We start from the raw sequence: 12885 nt of genomic DNA, 5'->3' as shown, positions 1-12885 counted from the left end.
ACAATAGATATGTGTGAACAGGGATTATAATTCATCTTAAAAAAGCAGTAATTCAAAATAACTGATTTCAAATTAAGTCGGTTCCAATGTAATTGTTTTTTATTGGAAAAGTAAGCGTTATAAAAGTAAACCAATGAGAGTGCAAAAAGAACTGATTTCATTATTTTTGCCATTTGATGAGCATATCCGAGCCTTCTCTAATACATACCTTTAACTGTCTAAAATCAAATTCAGAAGACAGGTAAACAATGGCTAATACATAGCGAATAGTGTCTAACAAGAGTATTTCAGGAGCAATAAACCTTTATACAAATTATAATAAATATGAATAGCAATAAATACTGAAAGGATGAAACATCCAACAAGCATTGATAAACAATACAGGGTTAACAGTTTTACTCAACCATTCCAACTACATGTTCTCAACCTTCCCCACTCATGTTTTCATTGACTTCCCTTGTCTGCAACCCTCCCTAATAAATTCAACATTTCCAACACCCCTCCCTAATAAATTCAACATTTCCAACACCATTTTTCTCACTTTCTCGTTTTCCTTGTAATTCAACCTTCCATACTCTATTTTTCTTCAATTTCGTTGTTTCCACTTTTTACCTTACCTTCACCACTCTCACATCCTTTAATTTTCTCACCCCTCCCCCACCCCACTTTATTAAAGCAACCTTTCACACTCTCCTCCGTCTCTAATATACATGTGCTCAATCTAGTTTCCTGATTTGCATTATCACTTAATGGGACGTAACCCTAGAAAACAATGGCCTCTATTGTTCTCACACATTAATATCAACATTATTTGTCATGTTAATTTTAGGAAAAAACACAACTGATCCAGTCCTGTACCATCATGGTGACGGTTTGTAAGATAGTTTTAACAGAGTGTTTCCTGTGTTACCAGAACGGAAGTATAGTGTAGTCGAATTAGCTTGTGTGTCAAACGTATGATTTGTTGGGTTTTTTTTGGTAGTGGGTCGTGGTTTTATGCACGTAAGTCAATGAAAACAGTTGTGTTTTGTTTTTATCATTTCTCCTTAAACTAACTTCTGCTTAGTAATGTCATTTTTTAAATGGACCCACTCCTATTCATTTAACTTCCTCGTATCCATTATCGAATTGCTGCCATTTTGCTTAGACAACACACACACTAAAGTTCACACAATTGCATTATTTGACATTTACCCATTTCATTCACAAACAAATGACTAGTGCATACAAAAACATTCCACTGAGACTAGTTCCCCAGTTTAAGTTTATGTATATATTATCACCCTTACCAAATCTGCATAATATTATATCAAAGCAATGTATAGAAGAATCTTAAAAACTCAGAATTGACCACCTGTGTATAACACATACTTATTGGCTATTCAGTTCCACCCAGCTATATCACTGGTTGGTTGAATATCAGTAGACTGCAGTGTTCATTTTTTGGACATTTTGCAGTGTTTGAAATAATTTTAGTCTTAAAATAAAAGAAAAAGTATGTCTCCCTCATGTTAAAGTGTCCTAGGCTCGGTAATAACCGGAACAAGGACGTTACGCCCCATCAATCAATCAATCAATCAATCAATCAATCCTCATGTTAAACATGGACCTCACAGAACCTCATCATTTTGACAGTGGACTAAAATTTCTTCTACAAATGGTTAATTGATGATACCTAACCCATAACTAGATTGAAATCATACATTGAGTGCAATCGAGTCTGAATCCCTAGGATCCTGATTTTTACTTAATTTCCTTCCTTCCTGAATTATTGTACAATCCTTGCACCATTTTATTTTACCTAGTTTCAGTAGTTTTAATTATTTAATAGCAATATGCACTTAGTTACATATTATCCATGAGCCTTGATTTTATGTGATTCAGAACTAAATCTTCCTTTCAGGTACTATCGTCAAAGATGACCAACTCTACAGCATTCCTAACTGAATCACCAAATGCAGATTTAAAACATAAACAAAATCAATAAAGAACAAACTTTATGGCCAAGCATGTTAAGCTTTTCGCGGATTCATACAGTTTGCAAACAAAATTTCTTTCACAACCCGATCAAGTTAAAAAAAACAACAATTAAATATCTAGCATAATTTGTTAAATAATTTACAGGGGGTTTTGAGATCCTAAAACGACGTGAGTAATGGGCAATGTTCCGTCGATTAATCCCACTTTCCAGTTATGACGTTACCAAATTCACGTCAAAAGATGACGTCACAATCACCGGGAGGTGGACTAATCGACGGTAAATTGTGCTTTTCCCACATCGTTTGGGGATCTCGAAACCGCCGTATTAATATATGCTTTTTTATTCAGTTTGTCATCGAATCTGGTTTATTTATAACCAATTTACAAAAAATGGTAATAAAGTATGGTAGAAGGATAAACGAACGTAAAACATTGAATCTACAGTAAACACAGAGGCGATCATCTAGACAGATGGAATATCGACCACCAAAGAGACTACAAAAGATACTACAAGGTAAGTATACATTGAGATCAAAAGCACAAGTACGTACCATGCTAGTGTACATTTGTATTAACCAGTGGTTGTTATTGCCAATAACTTGTTGTATATAAAGCACCACATTAGTCGTGCGTCAGATGTGCAAATTACAATTTTCTAGTTAATGAGGCTCCAGTTTGCTGATAAACGACAGCAGTAATCGATCGGGTTGTATCATCGTAAGGATCATTATCAGTTCTAATGCTGAACCATGTTCTTCATCATGTAACATTAAAGAACTGATCAGGAATTGGAATATGTGCGTGTATCGTCAGCATCACACTGATTTGCAACTTCTGTTTTAAGGTTGAGTCATTTTACCACTAATTGGATTAAACTCGACACGAGTGCATGACCTCTATCCTGAACGTTTGATTTGGTCACTGGACTGGAACAATAGCGCGCGCTTTCATCAGCCACAGGACCAGCTGGGATAGTCAGTGTGACTGTACAACATTCTTCATTGTACGGCCGACAGGGGGCACTGTCAGAAGAGTGTGTTCCTGTTTGTTAACCACATACTCTAGTTTCTTTTTAAGGCTTTAAACACTACAGTGACTTCACTTCAACAGATATAGGCCACAGGGAAAAGTGTTCGTCAGTGGACAGTATTCAGATAGTATACGAAACGATCATTTTACTTCTTAGGAAGAGATATAGACACGCTGTAAGGATTCAAAGTAAGTACCATATGAACATCATATATATTTATATATCTGACGTACAGGTAAATACATCCGATACAATCAATGTGTTTTTCGACACCTATAAAAACAACATAAACAGGTGTGTGAAGGAATTTCCGGGTACATGAATGTTTTAGTGTTTTATCACTTCAAACAATGAACAAAATACCTTGTTATTTTAAATCACAAATTGTACCCTACCGATCTCATCCAAGTTATTTAAATTTCCACTGTGTTTTCTTCGGTCGTTAAACATCATGAAGTATCTTAAGCACATATGTGTTGTACGCGGCCCAATCATTTTATACACATATACACAAAAGGGTAGATCGGTTGCTCTCAGGTAAATATAGTGCATATCGTTCATTATGGTTTAGAGACATGTTTTCAGTACAACTATACTTCCCTTTGTAAATTATAAAGATATGTTTCCTATAAACTCTAGTCGGCCATTTTATTCAGATTTGAATTGTGTTTTTCCTGATACAATATGTACTGCAGGTATTACACCCATTTTGACACGTACTATATATTCTTTTGAATATTTGTTGATATTTTCCCATCTATTAGCACTAAGTCTCCTTTTAACATCACTATATGGTCCTATATAGTATGTCCCTGTAGGTGCTTGGTAAAAGATTATCTTGTGTAGTTTAAACAATCTATTGTTATCGTTCCTAAAACGACCTTAGCTTGGACTAGATAGAAAACTGCACTACAACTGGTCATATATGACCTTACTTCCTATCTTCAGTTATCATGACGATATACTGCCGTTACTCTGTACTCACAAATCTATATTTATACAGAACAGACGTAGTGGTTTCTTAGTCATACTTTTGTTATACCGTCAGGTTATTAATATTTAACATGTCATGTTTCCACCCCAGGAAATTTCCAAAGACTGGATTATCTTTTATAGCCTTTCATGTAGGCAGGTGTGTGGCTTGGCGAGAATCACCTGGGATTTCCATGGTGCCAGTACGCCATACGATGTTTATAACGTAGATAGACTTAATGAGAATATGTTTTATTTTCTGTACTGAGAAACCGAGGCCAACAGTAGTGTTGATTTGTCATAGATATAGTGACGGGGAAGCAAAGTTGTTTTTCAGTGACGTTATTGATTTTCAGCGATTAGAAGTACTCCATCGTTGTGTCTTTAGGTGACAGGGAGGTTATGTAACAGTATTGTTATTACATACCACAGACTAAGTATTGCCTTGTTTTCAAGGACAACCATTTAATTATTATTTCAGTGGTAGTATCCACGGGTGGGGATGTTTTAGTAGTTAGTCGTAAACTCTCTATACATTATTTATATGTTTCCTTTGGTTCAACAAATAGAATTGTTATGAATACAAAAGAAAAACAGCAGATAAATGTTTTAAAATGGTTAAAATGCCCAACCGCCGATAGAACATGAACAAAACTCATGATCTGAACAATAATTGCTGTTTAATCATGAAAATGCATGTGTAATAAACACAAAACATGATAAAGAATAACTTGTTTTGCTTTTGGTGGATGCGCAATCAGTACTCCATTCCATAAAGGACATAGATAAACGGTGAAACTGTGGAACAGTCCACCCAAACAAGTTGTTTCAGCACCCAACATAAGCTGCATTAAGAATAGACTGGATGATAATTGGAAAATCAGGAAACACTATTTAACTTTAAAACTACCTTACCCGGTGTAGAGGAACTAGGTAGCTCCTGTACTGAAAATTTTCTATATTCTATTCTATAGTGCTATGATTTTTTTCGGGACGCAAGTAATTATTTCTAACTTTTTTTTCTTGAAGTAAAATTAGAAGCTCAAACTTTTAAATTATGGTAATGGTGTAAAGTAAGTAACTTTTGTGACTGAAGAAAACATTATTCGACAGCTCCTATTTTAGGGTTTCCTACACAACACCTAGTACATACACTATATATGTCTTTATATATTTGAAACCAAAAAATAATACCAATATCATCGCTTACGCAACAATATTACACATTAATATTAGTTTTCCAAAATAAATTCAATCATGTCAGTGATGATGTGCTTACCATTGTTATACAATGATAGAGATAATTTCATGTTAATGTATCTGATAACGATCTCACTAATTTGATTTTTTTAACCAAATATGGTAACCCATAAATATGATAGTATAATGTAACACACAAACTACGAAGTAGCCGGACTTTGTTATGATGTAACTCACGAACTACACAGTAGCCGGACTTTGTTCCGAACAAGGTGTTGTATTAGTCATCAATCCACCAGTTACTAAACTTGATGTCAAACCGCTTTTACTAATCAGGATACCAATTAATCCACACACATACATACGCATACTTTTAAGCTAAAATACAGCAACCGTTAGTTAATCTACTGATAAAACGTATATACTGAGTCAGTAAACAACATCCTGTACGTGTAAATAATATGACGCGAGCTGTTTACTTTACATATATGATAAATAAATATCTTATTACATTAAATTTTCATTTTGAGTCGGAAAATTTCAAATGTTATTCTTGCGATAGTAACTGGTAATAGTTGTTAAAAATGATGATCAAAATTATACTAAGTTCGACTTTGTGATCTTAACGATAATCTTATGATCAGACAGCAGACAGATGCACACTCACATTAAGTATTCTTGCATCACTGTAATAGGTGAAAGCAACAAACGAAATTATCTTCCTTTGTCATATCGATATACCATTTCCATAAGATGCAACAAATGATATTATATAATGGTTATAATGCATTATATAATGTTTCTCGTATTGCTTTCAGCAATGCTATATTCTCACAAATGCGTGATATTTGTTGTATATAGGGCCTAGTTTTATCAACGTTTTATGGACATATATTTCCGGCTGTAAGGACAACTTTGAGGTTGAACCATTTCTATGACGTCACGATATAGTGATCCTAGTTATAGTAGTCTACGTGGGGTGGATATTTCATCAAGTACATCTTAACATTCAGTTTTACGCTCGGTTTAATATATAGTTTATAGAGGTGTCGCTTTCATTCGATACATATAGTTATTAATTGTGGTATGGTTTTCTTATGGAAATTAATACGGAAATTGAGCTCAGTTCAACCAAAGAAATTGAAGGTAAATCGTAAAATGATATGCTATAATTCTGAAAAAATATTTATGAGAATTCAACACAGTAAAACTTTCCCCGATTTGTATTTATATAATATATTTATATATATATTGGTACACTAACACTGAAATACTAAACGGATACAATCACACACCTATTAATGTAATTCTTTGAGAACAAAATAAGAAGATATACTTTAAACTTACACTATGAATAGGAGTATTGTAAACAAACTCACGGACCGGTTTATCGGATACAATCACACACCTATTAATGTAATTCTATTCTGAATGTTCATCAGGTGTCCCACTTCTGTACATACGATGAGTAAAGTTTCTATATGATTATCGAACACAGATGTTTCCTTAACATGTTACGGAACGTTGATTCAATGTACTCAACTTGCAAGAGGTAAACATAACATATAGAAACATGTGGGATACATTACAGAGATGTTTCATGACGAAGTTTACTAATATATATATATAAAAAACACTACGTTTGGTTGGGAACGTGCACTCATGTCAATGGTGTTTACATGCATGCGTTTGTATTTATAAACGATAGTTTACATGGTATATATAGGATACAAAATATACATCGACGTGTATAAACTATGAGCATCTATAATGTGTATACATAATGTTCATCTATCCTTTTGATATGTTGTAGGATTTGCCCTCTATTTGTCTGACGCCAGCGAAAGTAGGACTTTATTGAGCTCCGGAAACTTGACAGGATGTTACCATGACAATAACCGTGGCGATGAGTGTGGGATGATATCGTAGGAAATAGTACTTAAATTGTTTAGTTGGATTTTGTGATTATAACCTTTTGGATAAGTAAAATGAATAAGATGGCTGAACGAGCCCATCCGTTTGCCGCAAATTTTGCACTGTCGGCAAACGATAGTAACGTTAACATTACATTCGATATAGATGCCTATATCATTGAAAGAAACAACCAGAATGCGTTACTGCTACTTCCGGTGATAATTGTTGTTGGAGTTCTGATGCTTCTAGGATTTGTGGGAAATTCTCTAGTCTGTTACGTTTATAACTCACCGACAATCAAAAAGAGGAAGACTACAAAAAGAGTGTTTATTCTGACTTTAGCTATCTTCGATATACTCAACTGTGTACTTGTGATGCCCTTTGAGATATATGACATGAGAAACCAACATTATTTCCAGTCTACTGAAGTCTGTAAAATGTTCAGGTTTATCGAGACTTCACTTGTGCTTTCGTCCGGATTTATTCTGTTATCAGTATCCATTGATCGATATGTCAATCTGGTCCAAGCTTCTAAACGTATCATCACACCCAGCAGGGCCAAGAAGCTCGCGCTCTTCTGTGTCATCGTAGCCCTAACATTGTCTTGGCCTGTTCTGATTTTTGCAGGGACAGAACAGTTCAATATTCTCAAAGACGGTGTTGATACCAATATAACAGGCACAGAATGTACTACTTTTAGAAATGACTATGAAGGATTTATGAATGACAATATATATAATTTGGTCTTGATCGCAACCTTTGTAAGCGCTTTAATAACTCTGATTGTCATATATATTCTGATTGGACTAAAGCTTTACCGGCGTCGCCGAGGATCTGTCAATAAGAATGGACTTATGTTTCTCTCCAGTACCAGTACCAGCACTAGTACTAGTGAGGGCAAGAGCCTCACGGAGGGAAAACCCATCAGGAAGAACCACGTGAGAAAATCCAGTTTAGGATATGCTATACGCCGTAGCAAGCCGAAAGTGCAAGGATCGACAGTGATGTTTTATTCCGTAACCGTTGTATTTATTCTAGGATTTCTACCTCATCTTACTGTGCGGACATTGAAAATGCTTAAAATGGCGTTTACGGAAAGTCACTCATTTGACGATACAGAGATCATTTACAATTTGCTAGTGAGATCATATATGATAAACAGTGCTGCAAATCCCTTTATTTATAGTATACTCAACGTCAGATTCAGAAAGGATCTCATTGCCTCATTTAAGCGATGCTTCTGTCTACACAGGTTACGACATGGAAATTGATCACATATGTATATGTATTTACCTTTAACGTTACGCTTTACAATAAAACTATTTATTTCATGAAATTGATGATATTTACGTTTTTAGTTTTGCTTTCGTGTCCTCTGTCAAATATGTATTTAGTACAATGTATAGCTGGCCACAGCATTTAACATTATCGACGGTTTTGACAGTAAAATGACGTGATGTTTTTGACTACCAAACAAATGGGAAAAACTTCTCTGGCATGGGCTTTAGATGAAAGACATGGATAATACATGATCAGTGTCTTACAATATTTTTTATGATGTTTAAAGATGAATGGCTATGTGAATGCACTCAATTTCCTTTTTATTTTTCGGGTTGTAGAATTCATGAGCTTTCTGTTCATACCTTTATCTAGATACTCGAAGTTTAAACTGTTAAATGATATAGAGAGAATACATGCTCAGAGTCTGAAGATATATGCTGTATTTTGGCAAGGGTTAAGAAGGGTAAAAATGACAACCCATTGTCCTTTTCTAATTCGAGTCAAAGATACAGTTTATAAAATAAGACACTGGCCATTTATACTTTTCTAACATACAACATTCATTCAAAACATACATATTTAAGCTAAAATATACCAAGACGCTGCAAATGTCCGTGTTTCAAACCAAGTTTCGCTATGGATATAAGTCAGTGGCATCGGCGCACGTGTTGAAATTCTAAAATACAGCTGTTTTCTGTCAATGCACTATATCTTATAAATTATTTTATTGATATGTACATACTGCGTGTTACACAAAACTCCAAACTCATGCAGCCAAGTAAAATCAAAATATGTTTACAGTAACGACAACTGAGTGCAAATTCGCGAGAACCAATATTAAACAATTACGTAAGTGGTGATCTGTTGAGTAAGACCCTTGGGAGAGCAGCTTTCTTTGTCATGAGAAACTTTAACATTATGACATTGGCCACATTTTTCTTTTTCATCCTTCATCATTAACAAACCATGAAAATCATAAGTCCTAAGAGGCCAGCACTGTTCCTAATATATTTATTTTGTCTTTCAAACAATTTTTAGTCGAATCGGTGTTAAATTTCAAAATACAGCCAAACAAATTCCGACAGTGCCAATGTTATTTGAGGAACAAAACGTTTACTCTCATTTGACGCCAATGAAATATATAGTCTCAAACATAACACAGAGTAGTCAGTTAATGGCTATATTACGTGGCTATCTATACAGCCGCGAGATTTGATTATACAGAGTACAAACGATGGGGTTTTGTTTGAAAATCTAACATAAACTTGTTGTCAATTTCATGTTTGGATAATTATTTTTCCGTGACAGCTTGTAAAAATAAAGCGTGCAATTTTGGTAATATTCAAAATGGCGTATGAAATTGTATTATCAATGTGCAGAATGCTCTTTCATATTTTGAAATGAAGGACAGGATATTTGACCTTCGAGATGATCAGCACCCGGTTTTACCACTCTCGTGTCGAATATCTCCGTTGTTCATTCCTACATATAAAAGAACCTTACATCACAATAATTCCATTATGTCATGCTAACAGTTTTTCATTATTTTTGCAATATGAATTATCAGTGATAGATCCATCACGAAGAAAACTATTCTATTGATCAAAGTATATGTAACATCTCGGCCACCAGAATTCACAAAAAATTGAAATTTCTTTATATTTTCAAACGATTTTACCTCACTTTACCCCATGGATATAACGCACATAAAACATATAACGTGTACATTTGTCAGACTCAAGGTCCCTTGCTTTCTTTTCATTTTAAATATAGGGTCTTTTAATGACTAGTCATGAAAGAAAATAATATAAAAAATATGAAACAAGTCTGATGTTGTGACTCGTTTTTCTTTATCTCGCTATCCTTGGCGAGTTTCATGAAACACATGAATGGACACACATTCAAGATACTTTTTAATCACATAATCCAGGGGAGGCAGCCATTTTGTCCCGCTGTACTTGAATCATGACGTCACGTTTTTTGTTCACTATTTTCGTCATGATTGTATCTGCTGTCCCTATTGCATGATCGTAAAAGGCGACTAAATTTAGGATATTATTTTTTCCCTTTTCCTAACTGACTTTATGTTTCCTAAAGCCTCCCTTGACACCGCCTCACTGTTGGCCTTGAGTTGAGCGTTCGCCCCTGTGAGGAAGGCTCTGGGTTCTGTCGGAAGTTCCCTGGCCGAGACAGTCACTAAAGTCTATAATAGTGGCAGTTTCTGCTCCTGCTCAGCAAACAGGGAGTGGGACGACTGGTTCGCCCGTTGTCAGTATAATGTGACTGGATGGGGTGTGTTGCTTGTTGTCTTCGGTGGCACGCACCTCCCACTTAACACACGCTACACACTGCTTACATGAATAGACGTCCGTACATGACCCTGACTGTTAATAGGACGTTAAAATAATTAAACTAACAAACAAACTTGGCTTTATACTGCCTGGAGATCGTTCAATGCCCTGCAAATTGAAATTCGTTCAAGGTTATGTTACACATGCAAAAATATTGCACGGTCAAATTTTCTTATTGTCTGGTCACGTGAAGTTCGATGTACCTTATATCGGCTCGGTGTTTCCATTTACCGAGTTAATAGTCCTTTTGTGGAAACTTCATTGCCCAAACGTTCTTCAAGGTGGCGTCTTATGACCATCGTTTTTCTTGAAACATGCACATCAGATAATCCTTATCTTCTATAAAGATTAAGGAAGTTTGATGCGGTTTATATGGTGTTATGCCGCCCTGGTAGAATATTAAATAATCACCTCAGTCTACACTCTCGGTCATTATTTAATTCTTATAAATATGGACGATTTAATTCTTATATAACAAAGGTCCATACATTGATAATAATGTGATATTAAATCAAACCTTGATATCCACGATATTGTGTGTCCATAAATTATTTATAATGCCATTGTTCTGTATTCATTATCCCTATATAATGATATAATCACATTTTATATCCACTGAACAATAACCAATAACGTCTGTTCAGGCCAGGTCTGAAAGGTCAGTCTTAATTTGTTACTTTAAGTACTGGTAGTTGAATAATTAGTGCATGAAGTGTGAAATAAATAAATTGTAATCTTGATCTTACAACTGTGTACTATAAAAGGCCAGATAATGCTACAACTATGTGAATGTACTGTTATACTTTTTCTGTTTTAATATACGTCAGGTTTACCATCACATGCAGATGAACCATACCATCGATACAAGTGTATAACATCATGACAGTTATTTGCTGTGTTTGATAATAAATCAAATCAATCTCTCATCTTCATAAAAAAATTTTCATTTATGTAACATTTAGGCACCGAACTGCATAACCATTATGCTGAACCCCACGCAGAAGCAGAACCTACCTTATTTATATATAGGCATTGGATATGCATTGGGTAATGGGGTAGAATCCAGAGCATTCCTTGCAGAAGCAAACGCTCAACGATTGGGCAGTGTCAAGGAAGAAGTCAGGGAAAAGAAAAAAAATGTAAGGTCCACAATTTAGTCGCTTTTTACGGATTGGCAGCAGGTAAAATTCTAGCGCACTAGCATACAAAAGGAGAGTTATAACCCTTATAAACTACTGGTCTTGCCATAGCGTGAGACATCAGAGAATTCACCGTGGTTAAGGTATGGGATATTCCGCCACGATCCTTTCACTTCTGGACTGCAATGGCTAAGTGTCAGATTATATTTGAGTATATTTGACCACATTTGTCATTTTACCACTTGCATTCCATCTTGTACCATAGAGCAATATGTTAATATGTCTCCCAGCTCTCCACATATATAACAAGCTCGATGTCTTCGTGAGGCAGTTTCCAGATACCGAAAGTAAGTTTTATTACTCTAAGAAATCTGCTCAGCACAAAAACCTTTCAAATCTTTTAACGACACTCACTAATATTTGGACGAAGTAAAGAAACATGATAAACGGACCTGTTTTTCTGCTCGTTATACTTTCAGTAGTGTGATTTTTATATTGAAGTAAATGTTTCTCGTCTTCTATTCCATTAGCATTAATATCTCATTTGAAAGTGTTATGACTAATAACGTGGTTAATCATATTATAATTACCTATGTAATCATTCAAAGAAAGGTAATAGATGATTTTTCAGCATAATACAATTCTCACTGATGCCAGGTGCTAATTTATTTTCAATGAACAATAAGTGGACTTTTCACAGTCGATATCTTGATTTCAGTTCGTGAGGGATGTTTTTGTAATGACTTCAATTTCACGTTTACTTTCACTGTTGCTTATTACAAGGGACCGAAAAGGGTTTTCAACTCTTTAATATTTTGACTATATTTTATGTACTTTTATCATGAATAGTCCTCAAAAACAAATGTATGCTGTTCTACATTTTCTTTGAAGTAGTTATAACATCTTAGGTCACCTAAGACGAAGTCTCAAGTGACCTATTCTAATTGCCGTTTGTCTGTCGTCGTGCGTCGTCCATCGTATGTCCATAAACAATTTACGTTTTCAACTTCTCCTCCAA

The 12885-nt window shown here is 35.0% G+C and overlaps 1 protein-coding gene across 1 annotated transcript; it reads left to right on the top strand.

The window, feature by feature from the left end:
- The first annotated feature begins 2970 nt into the window (after positions 1-2970).
- On the top strand, positions 2971-8432 carry LOC138318631 (cholecystokinin receptor type A-like). The gene is made up of 2 exons (XM_069261175.1): positions 2971-3198; positions 6996-8432. Exon 2 carries the CDS (start codon positions 7171-7173, stop codon positions 8365-8367), a length of 1197 nt encoding a protein of 398 aa, XP_069117276.1. The 5' UTR covers positions 2971-3198; positions 6996-7170; the 3' UTR covers positions 8368-8432.
- The last annotated feature ends 4453 nt before the right edge of the window (positions 8433-12885 follow it).

This window comes from Argopecten irradians, chromosome 3 (genome assembly GCF_041381155.1).
Source record: "Argopecten irradians isolate NY chromosome 3, Ai_NY, whole genome shotgun sequence".
Lineage (NCBI taxonomy): Eukaryota > Metazoa > Mollusca > Bivalvia > Pectinida > Pectinidae > Argopecten > Argopecten irradians.
Note: the sequence above shows the minus strand (reverse complement) of the source record. Positions and strands in the feature narration are given on the sequence as shown.